Raw genomic sequence first — 20,641 nt, 5'->3', positions numbered from 1 at the left:
TCCACATCAAGCCACATGCTGACGGCATATAACGGCCAAGACATTCTTTTCTTAGGCACTTGTATCCTCACTCAAACTTTCAGAAATGTTCAAAGATAGTGGCATTTATACTGCTTTTCTCTCGAGACAGTGCTAATATTTTTGGAATATACTCTTTTGATTTGTTTGGGTTGAGTGTTCAGGACAAAGTACATTCTGTTTACTTCTGTGGGCCTCGGGAGAGTGTTGCTAAGTTATGTGCTAAATTTAAGGATTTGTTTTCTGAGGTTTTAGGTTCAAATGGCTCTGAGCACTATGGGACTTAACATCTGAGGTCATCAGTCCCCTAGACTTAGAACTACTTAAACCTAACTAACCTAACGACAGCACACACATCCATGCCCGAATCAGGATTCGAACCTGCGACCGTAGCACCTGCGCGGATCCGGACTGAAGCGTCTAGAACCGCTCGGCCACAACGGACGGCTGAGGTTTTAGTCAAAGTCAATAATTTTGTTCCCATGTCACAATGAAAGACAATGCACAAACACGTTTTGTTAGAGCTCGTCCTGTCCTTCTGCTTCTTGAGAAGAGGTGACTCAGGAAGTTATTCCTTTGCAAGACAATGAGGTCGCAGCACCTATTACTGCCAGTCAGTGGCCGTGTGCTCTTGTTACTCTAAAGAAGCCGTCCAGTTGTGCACCGGTTTTAGGAAAACTGTGAATTCTCAAGCCGTCACTGACAGTTACGCCTTGCTGCACTTAGAACGGACGGATAAACTGATCTGATTTGTTCGATGCTTATTTGCTAATAGCTTTGGATGAGCAGTCGCAACAAATCTTTGTCATTAACACTCATCTGGGCCTCTTCTAATTTCTGAGGTTGCTGTTTGACAGTGGTTTCACGTCCGCCATTTTTCAGCGTTTATTAGGGGCGCTGACTGCAAAAGTTCCTTTTGGCTCAAATTATTTACATGACATTGTCGTCTCAGGTCACGCTCCAGAAGAACATATTAGCAATCTTCACGCTCTGTTTGAAGTGTCAGCCGCAGCTGGTCTCAAATGCTACAGACACAAATGCGTGAGTACTTGGGACATTAATAGACAAGTTGTTACATTTCTTTGCTATCCATGACCTTCCACCCCCATGCGATTCGCGCGAACTGCAGTCTGTGTTACATCCTATTTATTCCTAACGTCCTCAAATCGTGGCTCACTTGCATAGCTTGCGCAGGAAGAATTCTCGTTTGGTCGCAAGGGTGTCAGTCTGCTTTTGAGAAGCTCAATGGTGCTTTGCTTGGTGATTGTTGTCTTGTTCATTTTGATCCGGCCAGATCTGTGACGGCTGTGGATGCTTCCTCTTATGGTGTACGTGCGGTTTTGCCGCATAAAGTTGGTGCTGTTGACAGGCCTATTGCCTTTGGTTCGAAACTGTTGAACAGACGTTGTTGAAAAGTGATAATTTGTCCACTAAAAAGAAGGGGCTCCTGCCATTGTCACTAAGTTTCACCAGTACCGTTTTGGCAGAAAATTTTACTAGTCGAGTGAGCATAAGCGTTTCAAGTTTTGTGTAGCCCTTACCACTCATTCCTAACTCATACAGCGCAGATGCTGAAATGCTCTTCTCTTGTCAAATTACCAATACGTGTATCGATCCACTTCTTAGCATGTCATGGCAGATGGCCTTTTTCGCCTTCCTGTTGGCCCACATTCAACGAGTCCTTCTGCCACCTATTGCTACATTAACGCGCACGGCACGGATACTTTGCATAGCTTTCCACTTAAGCAACGGAAAAATGCACAGGCCACAGCAGCGTATCTTGCTTTGCAGACCCACTTTGACTACATCCGCTCTGGTTGGACGCATTCAGTCAGACAGATTCATAGCTCTTGATTCGCCGATATTTTGCCTGTGGGCACGCCCTTGCAGTTCACCAAGGTGTCATATTGCTCTCCATTGATAATGACCAGTCACTCCAGCCTAGCATACTTTATTTGCTACACGAAGGTCGCAGCCACAGCAAGCAGCAAGCAGATGGCTTGAGGCCATTGCACCTCACACAGTCTGTATAGACAAACTGAACTGTTGGCTACTCAGTGCCAAGCTTATGTTAAATATCAGTCAGCCGGCCGTTGTGGCCGAGCGGTTCTAGGCGCTTCAGTCTGGAACCGTTACGGTCGCAGGTTCGAATCCAGCGTCGGGCATGGATGTGTGTGATGTCCTTAGGTTAGTTAGGTTTAAGTAGTTCTATCAAGGGGAGGCCGCAATTGTGAAATTCAGATTCGATTCATACCGCGCATAATAAAAGCTCATGGCCAGAGGTGTAATGTGGCAAAGCACCAAGATGCACTTCTCAGCCGTTGTCGAGAAAATCGACAGTTAAAAGAAACCGTTTCGGTGAAATACTCTCTTCGATTAATGATTCTCTACAGCGTCGTGGCGCAGCGGTAAGCGCTCGGGTTCGTAATCCGAAGGTCGCCGGATCGAATCTCGCGCTATGCAACCTTTTTTTTTTAGTAGTTGTTTTTTATAATTCAAATATATATATATATATATATATATATATATATATATATATATAATTCCCGGCAATCAGTTGCAACAATTATGCATATAATAAGTTGTTGAAAGTCGTTTGTCGGGGAAAAACTGGCGACATCATTATGTTTTCCGCAAACAAAGTTGTATTTCACAAATGTTATTAATTGTCTTCATAATGTTAACCACGTATAGTTAACGGAAGACGTAGAAACGATATTCCCAAACGAATACGTATAGCGTAAGTCAAACGTTCGAATTAGAATAGAGATCCCGCGAACACAAATTTGCTGTGGCAGGTATGAAATATAAATTCCGTTACTCGCTCGTTACACTTGAAAGACAGATGTTGAATGGGCCGAAACGAGCCGCCGCATAACAGCATAGTTGCCTGCTAACTTCGAAAGAAGATAGATGCGGTCCCTAGCGCAACTTATAACATTGTCGAAAATCAGTGCGGACGGGAGAGCTTTGGTACACTCTGTTGAAAAAAACGGAAAATGGAGGCGGTACAATTGGAGAGCGATCCGCCTTCACCAACATGCATAAGCAATTCATTAATACTTTATATATATATATATATATATATATATATATATATATATATATATATATACTGCGCATATATATATTTGAATTACAAAAAACTAATAATAAAAAAAAATTTGCATGGCGCGAGATTCGATCCGGCGACCTTCTGATCACGAACCCGAGCGCTTACCGGTGCGCCAGGACGCTGTGGAAGAATATTAATCGTTGAGAGTATTTCACTGCAACGGTTTCTTTTAACTGTCGATTTTCTCGACAACGGCTGAGAAGTGCATCTTGGTGCTTTGCCACATTACACCTCTGGCCATGAGCTTTTATTATGCGCAGTATGAATCGAATCTGAATTTCACAATTGGCGGCCTCCCCTTGTAAGTTCTAGGCGACTGATGACCTCAGATGTTAAGTTCGATAGTGCTCAGAGCCAACATCAGTCAGCCCCACCTCAGCAGTTCTTTGAATGGCCCCAACCTCAAGCATCTTGACAATGACTGCACTTGGATTTTGCAGCATACACTTTGGCTCATCGTCTTTGGCGCTCTCACCAAATTTCTCTTCGTGGTTCCTATGGACTCTAACATGACTGTTGCAACAATTTATACCTTGTCGTCGAACATTTGACTCAAGCGAATGCCAGAAGTGATTGTGGCTGACAGTAGACCTCAGTTTGTTGCCACCGAGTATGAACAGTTTTGCACCATCACGAAACCACCATTCAATCTGCACTACAACGCCCAAGTTGAACGCTTTGCACGAACTTTTATGCAACAGCTGTACATGCTTTGTGCCTGTCACATTTATTAAACTCTGGTCTTGTTATATTCACACAGCTCCCAGACACCCAGACACACGACAGACCCGCGCCAGCAGATTTATTACATGGATGGCGCTACAGCACCTTGCCGAAGTTGCCGCTCACGCATGGAGGGTATCGCTCAGTCCGCCCAGACGCACAAAGTATCACACTAACGACTCGGTCTTTTACACATTTTATGGCAGATGGAGACAGTGGGAGCGAGGCACCACTGCACATTTTCTTGGACATTCTATTGCACATTTTCTTGGACATTCTATATTCTCCTTCGGGGACCGGGACGGTCGATGATACGCCATAAGGATCAGTTTCTTTCGTGTGAATTGCGTAATCCAGCAGCAGGCTTTCAGGTTCCGTCCCTGCCTGGACGCAGAAGCTCTCACACCATCCGTTTCCCTTGGGGCCCCGCACTATCGGCTCCAATCCCATAGGCGACGGAAGTCTATACCTTTTTACAGTCATCACTGTCTCGACAACCACGGTCGTCTGGGGGTGGCCCCTCTTCCTGGTGGCTGCCTCACGTGTTGCCTTGGGTCCCCCTTCGGTCATCGATATGCTTCTGTTTTCATTTGCTGCAGCGTCTCTGGATGTGAGTACTCGCGCTCCATCCCGTTCCTGGGCTGGTTCAGGAAATATGCCTGGGCATGGGCGCGAACTTCGTACAGGCTTTAGTTTCAGCTCCTATCTCGTCATAGCCACCTGCAAAGAGCCTCCCCCCCCCTCTCTCCACCCCCACCACCCCTCCGTCGTCGTTCGTAGTGATGGTAAGGAGGCTTGGGATGCAGGGGGAGGTTTGTAGTGCCGCTACGAATACTACCGTACCCACATCAAAGTTGGCAACGGAACTGAAAGTTTCCGCCAGACGTCAACAGCAGTCACAAGGTGTCTGATTGGACCAGAGGAGCTTTCCTGCTAAGCCACACCAATAGTGGCTCAGCAGTATGAGCGCCCTCTGATGCCACAACACAGGACAGTCAACTCGTCCTTGGAGCCTCTTCGCTACGTGATGCTACACAGACGCTGTCTAGTGGTGGTGGTGGTGGTTAGTGTTTAACGTCCCGTCGACAACGAGGTCATTAGAGAGGGAGCGCAAGCTCGGATTAGGGAAGAATTGGGAAGGAAATCGGCCGTGCCCTTTCAAAGGAACCATCCCGGCATTTTCCTGAAATGATTTAGGGAAATCACGGAAAACCTAAATCAGGATGGCTGGAGACGGAATTCAACCGTCGTCCTCCCGAATGCGAGTCTTGCGTGCTAACCACTGCGCCACCTCGCTCGGTGGACGCTGTCTAGTCACAGCTTCGATATCATCATTTGTGCTTAGTTCAGGGGGCCTCATCCTTGTTGCTGTTGTAATAGTTCAACTTATTTCTTGCTGCATTATTTGTAACGAGTCTTCGTAAACTTGGGAACCATAAATCACAGATCTGCTGTTTACTCTTTTAACTTGTTCCTTAGTCATTTCTGGCCCTGTCCATCTTACCTCCGATGACAGTTGCCGCACCACTGTCTAGCCCATCTCTCCTTACCATTGTGTATGGAACCATACACAACAGTCAGCACTGATAAGTAACATGAAGGTCAAAAAGGTCTTCTTCATACCACCGCTCATAATGATCACATAATATGCAGCGCCTCCCCAATGGAGGACAATGTTACGGTGGACAGCAAAACAAGTAAATATAAAGCAGAAGCTGCGTGCTCTAAGATCATCCGGAGCAGTGGTACGAAGAAGACCAGTCTGGCCTTCACGTCACTTTTGTGCGCTGACTGACGAAGATGCTCTACATAAAAAAAAAGTTGTGTTACTATATTTTAATGTGTGGAGAAGAGGGTATGATGTTGGTTATGATGCAGTGGGAGGGCCTGTTAATTTAATTATGTGGCACTGAATATGAAGCGGGAGGTCGTTCTCTCGAAACACGTAGTTCAACAGGAGGACCCGTCCACCTGTTTGAATGCAGCTGTTCAAGATATTAACACTGACATTATTCACCACAAGCAAAAATCAAACAATGGAAAATCCAGGATGTATTGACTCGATTACACCTCGCCATGAATGCATCAACATATTTGTTATTATTAGTTTTCCTTTCCGAAGAGACATGATTCGTAGTAGCAGTGCTACTAATTGCTGAAGATTAGAGAAAAGAAAACGAAGAAATAACAGAGATTGGAACGCAATACAGGAAGGATTTTAGTCTGCCGCTTTACCCAGATTTTGTTAACAACAGTGCTCGTTGTTTAACGCTCTTGTCTGGTGTTCAACAGGCTCGTAAGACTTTGAAATTCGATTCATCGAAATTGCTTAATACGTTCATCGTACTAAATCAGCATCTGTTACATCTGAGTATGTCCTACAACCACGCTAAAAACTAACAGTAACGTTGACCCGTTGTTTGTATGCTACCTTCGTAGGGGCGTCACAGCTTCAGACCCTTATGGTTAACGTTATATGGACGGAAGAAAACATATAGTCCTGCATCAGTCACGAAGTTCTTATTTACTCCATCAATCGTTTTGACAAACCATCATCAGGAGGAAGTCATCTCTTAATCTCTGTTTCTAGTTCCAAGCATTGACGGTTTTCGTGGCGTAGCATGTGTGGTGGCTATGAGGCTTTGTTGTGTATTGTACTGGTACTAATTGTCTGAATTAGCCAAGGATTTCTAGATGAGGTATAAAAATGGTTTATAATTGTACTCGTTTTTACAGTGGAAGATGAGTGCTATCCGTGCTGCATTCTGACGCACAAAATCACAGATGATTCTCACTGAACGGCATTGACACGGATTATGTGGTTGCGTCGTTAAGAAGTAGCGTTGGGCGATCAATATTTGATGTGAAAAAATTTATATATTGGATCTACAACAGAAAGAATATTATTTATTACATGTATGCTGATTTCTGTTTCGTTCATTTTCATTAACAGTCGCAGTCGTCACAATATGCACCATAAAGTGTAATTGTGCCATAGCCAAATAGAAACGGATCTTAATTATTCTGATTTAATGGAGCATTCGAAATGAAAGGAAATGAAATTTTTGCAGCTGATTTGTTGAAACGAGGTGACACAGGCAGAAGCATGTGTGGAAATGCAGTGAAGCATTTGTACATGCATGCAGTCAAATATACTTTGCGCTTAACTACTGAATTCCTACAACATAGCCTCATAGTCATGGAGCAGGACCAAGGTGTGAAGACAATAATAAAGGGCGGAGATGTGCTTAATAATTAAGTTTCGCTAGTTCCATAACAATTTCAAAAAAGTACAAATGAGTAATACATACACTTTTTGGCCCATACCTTTGTTGAAACAAAGAAAACATGTATGAGGAGGAAACACTTTTGAGACATGGTAATTCTAAGCGAAATTAATAAAGTGGGCCTCTTTGTATACTTAATCAGTTAATACTAATTGCAGATTATAGTACACAGATGTGATCTTCCACCGACATATTAAACAGTCTACTTTTTTCTCAAACTTAAAAACATTAAATTCATTCTTTCATGCTATTGACGTATGTACAGAAGAAACATCTATTAGAAATTATGTGCGAGATGACCTTATGACATAGTGGAGAGGTTACTGACTATTTTGGTCAATAATCGTGTGCTGCAAAAGGACTGATCACACAGCACGCACATAAAATTCCGAATGAGATACTGCACTGGTGCAATGAAGTCACCATTTTTACCATCAATTTTCTACGTGAATGTTCGAAGTTAGTTCAAATCTGGCTCTTGTATTTAAATGCCGTAGCTAAACTGGTATATTAAGAATCAGCATAATACGAAATGGGTTAATGCCAATAATTAATCATACGGTAAAGCGATATTTGTATTATGGAAAGACCTTTAATTATTTGTTGACCATTCTCACCGAAGATTCATAAGGCTTGAAGTAATTCGAGAGACATTAGGAAGTAAAGGTAGAAGACCGATGGAAACCAAAAGATTGTTTGTCCCTTGTCTTTCAGAGATGACAGCACTGACATTTTGTCTATTATCTCCGTAATTGCTACAATTCCCCAGACTGCAGAAGTGTCTTACTCAGATATCAGTTTCAAATGCGTATGTTGAAAGTTAACACCCAATGATTTGGTAAAAGATTGTAAAACGGTGATGAGAACATCAACATTTAAGCTGTTTAATCATGAATTTAACTACAAGACTGAAGACTTGATAAAAAGCAAAATTAATGAAAAATGCACGAAAATATCAAATTTAGTTCTAATTTATTACGTCAATCAGTTTTTGGAATATGAAGAAGCCATTACTCGTTTAGTTTCCAATGCGTATGCCTTTTCAAATACACCACAAAACTGAGTGAACCGAAATGGTATGGATTCTTTCTACATGGCAATAATTTACGGTACAATAGTACCAGTCTGGAAACTGTGTGTAGCTCACTAGACCTGATGTACTCCTTCAGGTGGAAGTTGGGGCCCATCTATCGTACATTGCTAGCCCCACAACAAATTACCGACAGATGTTTTCAGACTTAATGAAAATACTGAATGGGAGGGCAATGAGGGTGTGGAATTGCTGTAAAAGCGGACACGAGAGAGAAAGCAGAGTGGGAGAAACTTAAGAATCTGAAAAGTAATCCACTTTTTTAAGGGCGAAGATGAAAGTGTTAGTGATATTGTTTGAGCAATGATTCGTGATTTCACTGAAGTGATTTGAGGAAACGAAAGAAAATTAGATCAGGGAGTCATATTTGTGATCTGAAACCTTTACCCCCACATATAGCAGCAGCGTCTTGCACAGAGGCTATTACGAAAAAATAGCTATAAATATGTAGCTCCTGAAAAATACATCTACATTTAGAGGATGGACCAAAACTGGCGCACTCTGAAGTCACAGCGCGATTCCTTGTGTACCTACATTAGAGAAATGTCTGTATAAAAATTCCGTTCTGTGGATATTTTTGATACAAAATACTTGTAAACGAAAGGAAAGTTGACAACACTGTAATCATATGGATGACAATTGCCATCATTCAGAACTGTTTAGCTGTGGTACCCAGTTAGTACAGTGGATAGACATTTGCGTTAGAATATCGATGTTCGAGATATTGATACCGCGACTAGATGTAATCTATATTTCTAATTGTAGTCCGTGCAGTGTGGTATATGGGTTTCTTACTCGTTATACAGCAATTGCAGCACGCTTTATACAAAACAAATGTAGTTATTTAATGGATATGGAAGTAGCAAATATAAGAGTTTGCACTAACCGAGAGAATCAATGATAGAATGGTATAATGGAAACTGGCTTCGAATGTTGTAGATGAAGTGGAGCAAAACCATACTCTTAGATAATATGACTACGTGATCAGCGTAGTTGCGGGAGAACTACCTAGAGTAAAGTAGTGTAGCGTGTACAAGAGACCAGATAAAAGTCGAAAATTCAAAAATGGCTCTGAGCACCATGGGACTTAACTTCTGAGGTCATCAGTCCCTTAGAACTTAGAAATACTTAAACCTAACTAACCTAAGGACATCACACACATTCATGCCCGACGCAGGATTCGAACCTGCGACCGTCGCGGTCGCGCGGTTCCAGACTGTAGCGCCTAGAACCGCTCGGACACACCGGCCGGCTGAAAGTCGAAAGCAAGGTACTTCCTAAAAGTGGTTTAATAAACACAATTGTATTCTCTGTGTTGGTATTAGATACTGTCTGTGGTTTAATAACTTCAGTAGTTGGTCTAAAATTATTTAGAAGCCAGATAGTATTTCGTATAGTGTAAAAATGAGAACAAAAATTACAGCTTGACCCGGAGTAGAAATCTCGGAATGGAGTATATTAATGCAAAATTCTATACTCTGCTCTAACAGGGTACATCAACATCTACATGACTATTCAGCAGTTCACACGTAAGTGCCTGGCAAAGATTCATCAAACCACTTTCACATCACTCCTCTACCGTTTCACACTCGAAAAGCGAGGGGGACAAACGACCCCTTGATCTCTCAGTACGAGGTCTTATTTCTCTTAATTTATTAAGGTGATCATTTCTCCCTGGATAGATGGGCGTCAAAAAAATTTTTTTGCATTCAGGGGAGAAAGTTGGAAATTGTAATTTCGTGAAAAGAAGGTGGTGCTAAGAAAAACGCCTCTGTTTTAATGATTAACATCCCAGTTGGGTTGTTATACGTGGCACTCTCTCCTTATTTCACGATAGTACAACATGAGGATCCCTTCTTTGAACTTCTTCGACGTCCTCCGTAAATCCTAATTGCTAAAAATGTCATACTGCACAGCAGTTCTCAAGCAGAGGAGGACATGCATAGCAGAAGCAGTCCGGTAGACCTTTCGCATTTTCCAATCGTTCCGCCAGTAAAACGTATCTTTGATTCGCATTCCTCACAATATTATCTATGTAATTGTTCTAGCTTAAGTTCTTTGTGGTTGTAATACCTGAGTATTTAGTGCAGTTTACAGCCTTTACATTTATGATTAATCGAGTAAGCGAAATTCAGAGGATTCCTTTTAGTTCTGCCGTGGATAACCTCACACTTTTCATTATTTACAGTCAACTTCCCCTTTTCGCACCATAAAGATAGCATATCTAAATCATGTTGGAATTAGTTTTCATCTTCTGGTGATTTTACTAGACGGTAAATAACAGCATCATCTGAAAACCATTTAAAAGGGCTGCTGACATTGTCTTCTGAATCGTTCACTTAGATTCGGAACAGAGGGCGCCTGTAACACTTCCTTTCTTAACGCTAGACATCGCTTCTGTTTCACTCGGTGTCTTCCGGTCCTTACTTCGAACTGTGACCTTCCTGACACGAATCCAGTCGCACAACCGAGTCGATACACCGTAGGCACGCGGTTAGATTAGAAGTTGCTTATGAGTATCGGTATCGAATACCTTCTGGAAATATAGCTAAACGTTGCTGCGGGAAGGCACTGAGTGTTGCCAAGCTCTGTTTCTTTCACATTCAGTTTCTACTGAAAATATGCACTGGCCGCAATTTTGTTAGAGACACATTTGTACTGTTAGTCTGTAAGGAACCTGTTTGTAGCATAGAATGATGCGACTTTTGATTCGCCCTGCATACTTATAAATCCACCTTGGAGTGCGTACCTCTTTTCAGTGATTTACATTTGTTGAATGCCAATAAAATTACATATAGCAAAAAGTACTGAAATAAACCTGTCTTGAAAACATAGCAATATCTGTTAATCAGCGAAAGCAGTATAACACCGTGAGAAAGGCACGTGTAGTACCTCACAGGTGAAGGGTTTCTCGCCGGTGTGCGTCCGCATGTGCTGCTTGAGGAGCATCTTGCGCGTGAAGGCCTTGTCGCAGAGCGCGCACGCGTGCGGCCGCTCCCCCGTGTGTATGCGCACGTGCATGTTGTAGGCGACCCGCTGGTTGAAGCGGCGCCCGCAGTCGGCGCAGGCGTACTCCTTGCGGTTGCGGTGGATCTTCATGTGCGAGCTGAGGTAGCCGCGGTCGTTGAACACCTTGCCGCACTCGGGGCAGGCGGCGGCGAACTCCCGCGTGCCCGCGTGCACAGACACGTGGTACTTGTAGTTGCGCAGCTGGCTGAACGACTTCCCGCACTCGGCGCACTGGTGCGGCTTCTCCCCCGTGTGCGTGCGCGCGTGCGCCTGCAAAGTACACCAGAGCTATTTGAAGGCGTTGCTGCGGCCTGCAACTTCCAACTACTTACACAAAGCTGACATTGCCTTATGTCTGTCATCAGCCGTCACCGCCACCAAAAGTCACCCTACTACCACGTACAACAGCCATTTGGCACGATAATGTCCTCACACAGGAAAGAAAGTCTGTAAGTTTCTTCATGTGTCCCAGTGCATCTCATCGAAAGCTTTAGCGCTACTAAATTCTCCAATGCTGATTCCTCCGTTTCGTGTGCTGTTCCAATCAGACCCAGGCATTTTCTATACCATTAAAATCAGGTTTATGTACACTGACACTAAAATTATGATTAAAGCTTCTGAAAGAGTATGTCTTCCGTGTATCAGGGTGTCAGACCATCATTGACATTATTTAATACCAGATGAGAATGTGTTCGGGCATGTATTTATTATACCAATCTTCTATTAGTACATATCTTCCTTCCCCCTTCCTCTGTCGACCTCCATCTTTCCCCCTCTGTTCATCTCCTCCTCTACTTACCTGTGCCTACCTCCTCCTTCCCACTATCTTTCTATCCATCTCCTCTTCCCCCTCTTCTCCACTGCTCTCTCCACGTTATTACCCCCACTCCAAAGGAGGCTACTGCTGTTCCGCCCACAGTATTTCTTTCCAGATCATAACTACGTGAAATCACTCGATGGGCTTAGGATGAGCGCTTTACCCGTGACTTGGCGCGCATATACACATGTGAAATATATGCCACATATTTCACATTTAATTTAGTACATGTTTTATCTCCCCCCATGAAACATGGACCTTCCTGTTGGTGGGGAGGCTTGCGTGCCTCAGCGATACAGATGGCCGTACCGTAGGTGCAACCACAACGGAGGGGTATCTCTTGAGAGGCCAGACAAACATGTGGTTCCTGAAGAGGGGCAGCAGCCTTTTCAGTAGTTGCAGGGGCAACAGTCTGGATGATTGACTGATCTGACCTTGTAACATTAACCAAAACGGCCTTGCTGTGCTGGTACTGCGAATGGCTGAAAGCAAGGGGAAACTACAGCCGTAATTTTTCCCGAGGACATGCAGCTTTACTGTATGATTAAATGATGATGGCGTCCTCTTGGGTAAAATATTCTGGAGGTAAAATAGTCCCCCATTCGGATCTCCGGGCGGGGACTACTCAAGAGGACGTCGTTATCAGGAGAAAGAAAACTGGCGTTCTACGGATCGGAGCATGGAATGTCAGATCCCTTAATCGGGCAGGTAGGTTAGAAAATTTAAAAAGGGAAATGGATAAGTTAGATATAGTAGAAATTAGTGAAGTTCGGTGGCAGGAGAAACAAGACTTTTGGTCAGGTGATTACAGGGTTATAAATACAAAATCAAATAAGGGTAATGCAGGTGTAGGTTTAATAATGAATAAAAAAATTGGAGTGCGGGTTAGCTACTACAAACAGCATAGTGAACGCATTATTGTGGCCAAGATAGACACGAAGCCCACGCCTACTACAGTAGTACAAGTTTATATGCCAACTAGCTCTGCAGATGATGAAGAAATAGATGAAATGTATGACGAGATAAAAGAAATTATTCAGGTAGTGAAGGGAGACAAAAATTTAATAGTCACAGGTGACTGGAATTCGTCAGTAGGAAAAGGGAGAGAAGGAAACATAGTAGGTGAATATGGGTTGGGGGGAAGAAATGAAAGAGGAAGCCGCCTTGTAGAATTTTGCACAGAGCATAACTTAATCATAGCTAACACTTGGTTCAAGAATCATAAAAGAAGGTTGTATACCTGGAAGAGTCCTGGAGATACTAAAAGGTATCAGATAGATTATAAAATGGTAAGACAGAGATTTAGGAACCAGGTTTTAAATTGTAAGACATTTCCAGGGGCAGATGTGGATTCTGACCACAATCTATTGGCTATGAACTGCAGATTGAAACTGAAGAAACTGCAAAAAGGTGGGAATCTAAGGAGATGGGACCTGGATAAACTGAAAGAACCAGAGGTTGTAGAGAGTTTCAGGGAGAGCATAAGGGAACAATTGACAGGAATGGGGGAAAGAAATACAGTAGAAGAAGAATGGGTAGCTCTGAGAGATGAAGTAGTGAAGGCAGCAGACGATCAAGTAGGTAAAAAGGCGAGGGCTAATAGAAATCCTTGGGTAACAGAAGAAATATTGAATTTAATTGATGAAAGGAGAAAATATAAAAATGCAGTAAATGAAGCAGGCAAAAAGGAATACAAACGTCTCAAAAATGAGATCGACAGGAAGTGCAAAATGGCTAAGCAGCGATGGCTAGAGGACAAATGTAAGGATGTAGAGGCTTGTCTCACTAGGGGTAAGAGAGATACTGCCTACAGGAAAATTAAAGAGACCTTTGGAGAGAAGAGAACCACTTCTATGAATATCAAGAGCTCAGATGGCAACCCAGTTCTAAGCAAAGAAGGGAAGGCAGAAAGGTGGAAGGAGTATATAGAGGGTTTATACAAGGGCGATGTACTTGAGGACAATATTATGGAAATGGAAGAAGATGTAGATGAAGACGAAATGGGAGATAAGATACTGCTTGAAGAGTGTGACAGACCACTGAAAGACCTGAGTCGAAACAAGGCCCCGGGAGTAGACAAAATTCCATTAGAACTACTGATGGCCTTGGGAGAGCCAGTCATGACAGAACTCTACCTCGGGGAAGATCAGTTTGAATTCCGTAGAAATGTTGGAACACGTGAGGCAATTCTAACCTTACGACTTATCTTAGAAGAAAGATTAAGAAAAGGCAAACCTACGTTTGTAGCATTTGTAGACTTAGAGAAAGCTTTTGACAATGTTAACTGGAATACTCTCTTTCAAATTCTGAAGGTGGCAGGTATAAAATACAGGGAGCGAAAGGCTATTTACAATTTGTACAGAAATCAGATGGCAGTTAAAAGAGTCGAGGGGCATGAAAGGGAAGCAGTGGTTGGGAAAGGAGTGAGACAGGGTTGTAGCCTCTCCCCGATGTTATTCAATCTGTATATTGAGCAAGCAGTAAAGGAAACAAAAGAAAAATTCAGAGTAGGTATTAAAATTCATGGAGAAGAAGTAAAAACTTTGAGGTTCGCCGATGACATTGTAATTCTGTCAGAGACAGCAAAGGACTTGGAAGAGCAGTTGAACGGAATGGACAGTGTCTTGAAAGGAGGATATAAGATGAACATCAACAAAAGCAAAACGAGGATAATGGAATGTAGTCAAATTAAATCGGGTGATGCTGAGGGAATTAGATTAGGAAATGAGACACTTAAAGTAGTAAAGGAGTTTTGCTATTTAGGGAGTAAAATAACTAATGATGGTCGAAGTAGAGAGGAGACTGGCAATGGCAAGGAAAACGTTTCTGAAGAAGAGAAATTTGTTAACATCGAATATAGATTTAGGTATCAGGAAGTCATTTCTGAAAGTGTTTGTGTGGAGTGTAGCCATGTATGGAAGTGAAACGTGGACGATAAATAGTTTGGACAAGAAGTGAATAGAAGCTTTCGAAATGTGGTGCTACAGAAGAATGCTGAAGATAAGATGGGTAGATCATGTAACTAATGAGGAGGTATTGAATAGGACTGGGGAGAAGAGAAGTTTGTGGCACAACTTGACTAGAAGAAGGGATCGGTTGGTAGGACATGTTCTGAGGCATCAAGGGATCACCAATTTAGTATTGGAGGGCAGCGTGGAGGGTAAAAATCGTAGAGGGAGACCGAGAGATGAATACACTAAACAGTTTCAGAAGGATGTAGGTTGCAGTAGGTACTGGGAGATGAAGAAGCTTGTACAGGATAGAGTAGCATGGAGAGCTGCATCAAACCAGTATCAGGACTGGAGACCACAACAACAACAACATGTTTTATCTCTATCGCCTGCTAGTTTTGCTCTGGGCTGCAGTTTCACGTAGCTCAATTCTTGTAATGTCCTATATCCTCAACTATGTGACGTACAGAGACATAATTTTCGAAGTACAGCCGGTGGCACATGTGTCTTTTTTGGGTGAGATGTGCTGTAAGTACAGTTAGTAGCAATGAAGTAACACATTAAAACATCACGCATGATGCAACGGTTTTCCATACATCTCTTTATTTATGACGCCACATCTCCTCGAATATGTGCCGTGCAGCGATATAATTTTGCTTTAGACTCAGCGCTATATGCGAATGCCGTCTGTAAAATGTGTGGCGAATACAGTTAGCAGTAAATAAGTAATAAATAAAAATGTCTTGCTTCTTGCGGGAGTTCTACTCCATAACGGCGAAAATATGGCGATTTTCTTCCTTTCATCATTTTGTGGGGTTTGTCAGCGAGGGAAACCTATATGAAACGATGTGTAAAGTCTGTTTCAAGTAACTAAGAGCTCTCATTCTGAAATATTCGATGAATAAACCGTGAGTATGCGCACATTGTAGGCTACACCGCCTTTCCATCAATACCCCCACACCTCTGATAAGTAGTGGTTCTTATCCTGAAACCGGTTCTTTCCTCTCAGTGACATATGTTTACCAAATTTAGTTGAAATCGGTCGAGTGATTCAGCGAGAGAGTGCAACATACACACTTACATTCAAAGATACGATTTTATAAAATCTACCAGAACTATACTGACAAACAAGGTGGTTTTATGGAGCCACTGTGAACACTTGTTCAATAGGAAAGATGTATTTCACAATAGCGAAGATGAACAAGTGCTCATAGTTCTAAAGTTACATACTTTCGAGCCCATGTTTACTGGACATTAATTTCTTGTTTCTGTCTTCACTGCCACCTCTACAATTACGGGAATCACAGAACTTTTACTAGCAAAGTTGTGTTTGCTAGTAGCGAAGATAAACAAGTGATCATACCTGTTAAGGCATACATTCTCGAACTTAAGTTATGAGCCATTTTTTCCTTTTCTCGGCCCTTACCACGAACTCTGAAAGATTGTCGGTGAGGCCTGGTTCTCCTTTATACATCACCAGCACCTTAAGAAGATGGAAACAAGTAGTACATCCAGAGTTACAGATATTATGTTATGGAATCATAAACACCTGTATTCCTGTAGACTATCAATTTATTAAATTTGATAATGATAAGAAACTAAAAGTCACCTGCGAGTAAAAGATTACAGCATGGAAATCTCAGTTAATAAAACTAAGCAACAATCAAGAAGCAACATGGAGTCTTTCAAAAGGTCTGCGAAACCAAAGCTCTACCAGAAGATTGGTAAACAGCACTAATTCACCTAATCCACAAAAAAGGTGGTAAAACTGACCACAACAATTGACCAGAATAAGCATTATAAACAAACTGGGAAGATATGCAGTTAGGAGAGTATGAAGGAGGGTTGAGAAATGGGCTATTCAGTGTAAAACAAATCTCAATCCTCACCATAACAAGGGGTGGTCAGCTTATGCCGACATTTGAAGATGTTGTAACCTCATCATGTACCTTATATCTTAAAAACTGAAAAAAATTGTTTTTAATAATTTCTCTTACTGGATTCTGTAATTGTTATAAATTGTTGAGTAAAACATAAACCTACAATTTAATTCTTATTAGTAGAACTGAGTTTTCGTACTAATTGTCATTTATATTTTCAGTTTCAGGACTCTTTTCACTCATCAATAACATCTCCAAATCAATTCTGCTTTGTAAAAGTCAATGAAAATTAATGAATTATTTGTTTCTATATATTTCTTGCCCCTGCTCATCAAGTACACCCTGTCGGTAGTTCAGACTATGGAAAATGCGTTGGTATTGCTAATATTGGGTTAAATAACAATTCCAGAATCAAGATCCAACATACACCTCAATACCTACAATAACCATTTAAAAGTGGTGCTTTTAAAAAATTTCTGAACGTTTTAATTCTAACAATCTTTGCTGTGAGCATAAAGCACAACCCATGCCCCCTTTGTATTTTGAAAAATTCATCGTTATTGCCAGGGTTTAACCTGAAATTTGTAATCAGATATAGAAGAATGAGAAGCAAAACCATTTGTATAACATTTACATAGCTTACAAAAGCAAATGATTCGATTGACAGGGAAGCATTATTCAACACCTTAAAGTAATTTGGAGATGGTTAAAATCAGTGGTGAATTACAAGAAGCACACTGTCAAATACAAAACCCCTAATTTAATTTTTAGGTGAAACTTCCACAGCTCTTGAGTTAAAACTGGCATAACAAGATAAAGAAAAGGGAATCACAAAATCACAATTGGTGGAAGAGCAAATAATCTGAATATTGACTGTTTAGCTTTTTGAAATGACCTTCCAGTCTTAGCTGAACCTAACAAGGTAAACAATGCAGAAAAATCATCTTGAAGAGTCAGCTTCAAAAGCAGGACTACATACATCTTTTTAAAAACAGAGTATATGAGAGATGTGAAGAAGGAAACCAAAACACTTTATATGGAAACTGCTTAATGGGGAAAAACTTTCATTATCTAGGTGAAATAATTCAATCAAATACTTTGCACAAAGAAACTAACTTAATAAGGGCAACGAAAATGAGGTGGCTTTTCGATTTATAGGGAATATGTGTAACAACATCATTATTTCCATAAATACAGAACTTTGGCAGTACAGCATTTTCAACAATGTCTCTATGCTTGAGAGTATCCTTCGTTATGTTCACAATTTAGTGTAATAGAAAACAAGGAAGAGAAAGTATCAGGAAAATCTTTGGATCAAGATATTACATGGAAAATGGAAATTAAGGCATAACATAAAATATAAGGAAAATATAGAACGAATATTAGACACAGTGAGGAAGAGAAGATTTATATCCCATGGACACCTAAAAAGGCTAGATAATGTATACTAATATATTTTCATATTCCTTTTTTAAATAACGACATTCGCTTTTTAAATTCTGCTGTCTTTTTCTCAAATTTCAAAAGTTACTGTGAATAATTAAAGTCTATGCAAATGTGAAAATACGGTCATGTACTTAGGAACAACTACTCGATTTAAATTTAAAACCGTTCAATCCATAGGATTTTGTCAGTATTCTATTTAAATCATCTGTTACCCAATTACTCTAATACTAAGTAATAAGTACATGAAATCAAATTAAAGAAACATATTACCAAAAACCAATTACCATCTAAATAGATTTTGAAATAAAAGCTATTGGAAAGAAAAAAATACATTTTCAAGACAGGTAAGATAGCTGAGGGATACAAGAAAGTCAGTTTATTTGCAAGTATCACATTTTCCTTGGTAAAAGTCCTCTTCTGTTTCAAGATACGAGATGGTGCACAATTTATAAATATGACTTAATGTCTGCATATAAACAGTCATGAAAATGTTAGTAATTTGCTCACCAGTATATTCTCTGCCTGAGAAATAAAACACACATTTCCAACAGCTCTAACATATATGTAGAACGCAAAGTATTTACAAATGCACTACAAAATAACATCATGTCCAACTGTAGGAAATGGCCAAAACTGCTTATGGCAGTCTCTAGTACTCATTCCTTCAAGTGGTTCTATAATCTGTAGCTAGACTGAGGAACCAACCAAAACCCACCCTGTGTTCCTAGGTACACTGTCATGTGTGTTCAGCTCTCTCCAGTACAATTTGAATTATTAATGACACATTGACAGGCTTTGCATAACAATGATTATGAGTTTGAAATTGAGACAGCTGTCTTGTGTGCTTTCTTGAACTGTGGAGTTGCGATTTCAAAAGAATTTTATTATCTGTCAATTTTGTTTATTTGTATGATTGTTGTACACTTTTATTTTTTGTGGCTTTTGCTTTTCTCTTTAATGGTCGCTTAATGTGAAATTATGGCCACTTTGTCGATAATACGTATTTTCCTTTAGAGTCTTCTTTTCCAAGAGCATCAGGTTTTTGATTTTGTATGTTACTTCAGTTGCACATTGCTGAAACAGTAAATTATGCATTAGGTTTTGCAGTGCACCTGATCCTCATGATATGCCCCACCTTACATTGCCAGGATGTGCTCCATGTATGCATTTTTAAATAAAATGCATGTGTTGAAATCAAATATGAGTGGTTATATTTTAAAGATATAAGTTTAAAGACATCATATATAAATCTCTTTGTACAATTAGAACACATATGGACTATCACACAATTGAGTGTTTATTTACCATTAGAGGCATGTTAGAATTTTTTAATAATTCAAGTAAAACACGGTGAGGGATATCTGTTACAGGTGTGGGGTTCCCAAATCAGATGTGTATCAACTAGTGTTTAGCAACTAACAGCGTGCAATGTACATCCTACCACTGCACTAACAATGCAATGCTATTAATGAGCAAAAATATTATAGATTGAGGAGAATCAAAAGCAATAAACTGATACCTCTGACAAATTTGAGCTATTCCAAGTAATTAGAGAAACTCAGGAAAAATATTCAATAACCAAAACTCATTTTACTTACACAGGTTCCATAATACATGCAGCAATATTTCATAATTGAAGGAATATTAAAATTAGTAATTTAACAGTGAGTTTATCTTATGTAAGAATGAGTACATCTGCAGAGCTACCAAAAACAGCCTGGGATACATATATTGCACTATATGTCGCATCTCTGAAAATGAATTTAGAAGGAATTATGAAAACAGGCAATGTATTATACATCAATATACATTTTTATCTCCGGTATGCAAAAGAACAAGGACCGTTGACCTTTCAACCGCAAAAAAAAAAATACAATGCTGAGCAAATATTAACTTGCACTTTGCGTCAGTCAGCATAATGACTCAAAGAACTCATTAGTTTACCTCTTCAATGTCCCTTAATACCTTGACAATTTGTGTGGAAAAGCTATCTATAAAACTCATGCCTACAGTTTCTATCAAAGTTATAACATTGTGTAGAATTTATTTAGCTTTTTATGTGAGTTTGAGCCCATTATACTTGTTGGGCTGTAATAAGACTTCATATATGGTATGGTATGAATATGTGCTGATATGATGTTTGTATTGTGAGTGAAATGCAAATGAAACTTACGATATTCAGTTAATTTCATATTTTCCCATCTAGAATTTGGTTCTCTTATGTGTTATTTCTGTGGAATGGAAAATGTATAGTACTATTACATAAATTATGGATGTGCCAGTATTACTGAAAAAATCTTTAAAA

General features: G+C 40.6%; 1 protein-coding gene across 1 annotated transcript in view; it reads right to left on the bottom strand.

Annotated features, from left to right (window-relative positions):
* LOC124622745 (zinc finger protein 74-like) overlaps positions 1-20,641 on the bottom strand; it is a 559,769-nt gene that overhangs the window by 12,367 nt on the left and 526,761 nt on the right. The window contains exon 7 of the mRNA XM_047148535.1: positions 11,126-11,512. Within this exon, the coding sequence (XP_047004491.1) occupies positions 11,126-11,512 (387 nt within the window). The remainder of the gene's footprint in view (positions 1-11,125; positions 11,513-20,641) is intronic.

Source organism: Schistocerca americana, chromosome 7 (genome assembly GCF_021461395.2).
Source record: "Schistocerca americana isolate TAMUIC-IGC-003095 chromosome 7, iqSchAmer2.1, whole genome shotgun sequence".
Taxonomy (NCBI): Eukaryota; Metazoa; Arthropoda; class Insecta; order Orthoptera; family Acrididae; genus Schistocerca; species Schistocerca americana.
The sequence above is the reverse complement of the archived record's forward strand: the minus strand, read 5'-3'. Positions and strand labels throughout refer to the sequence as shown.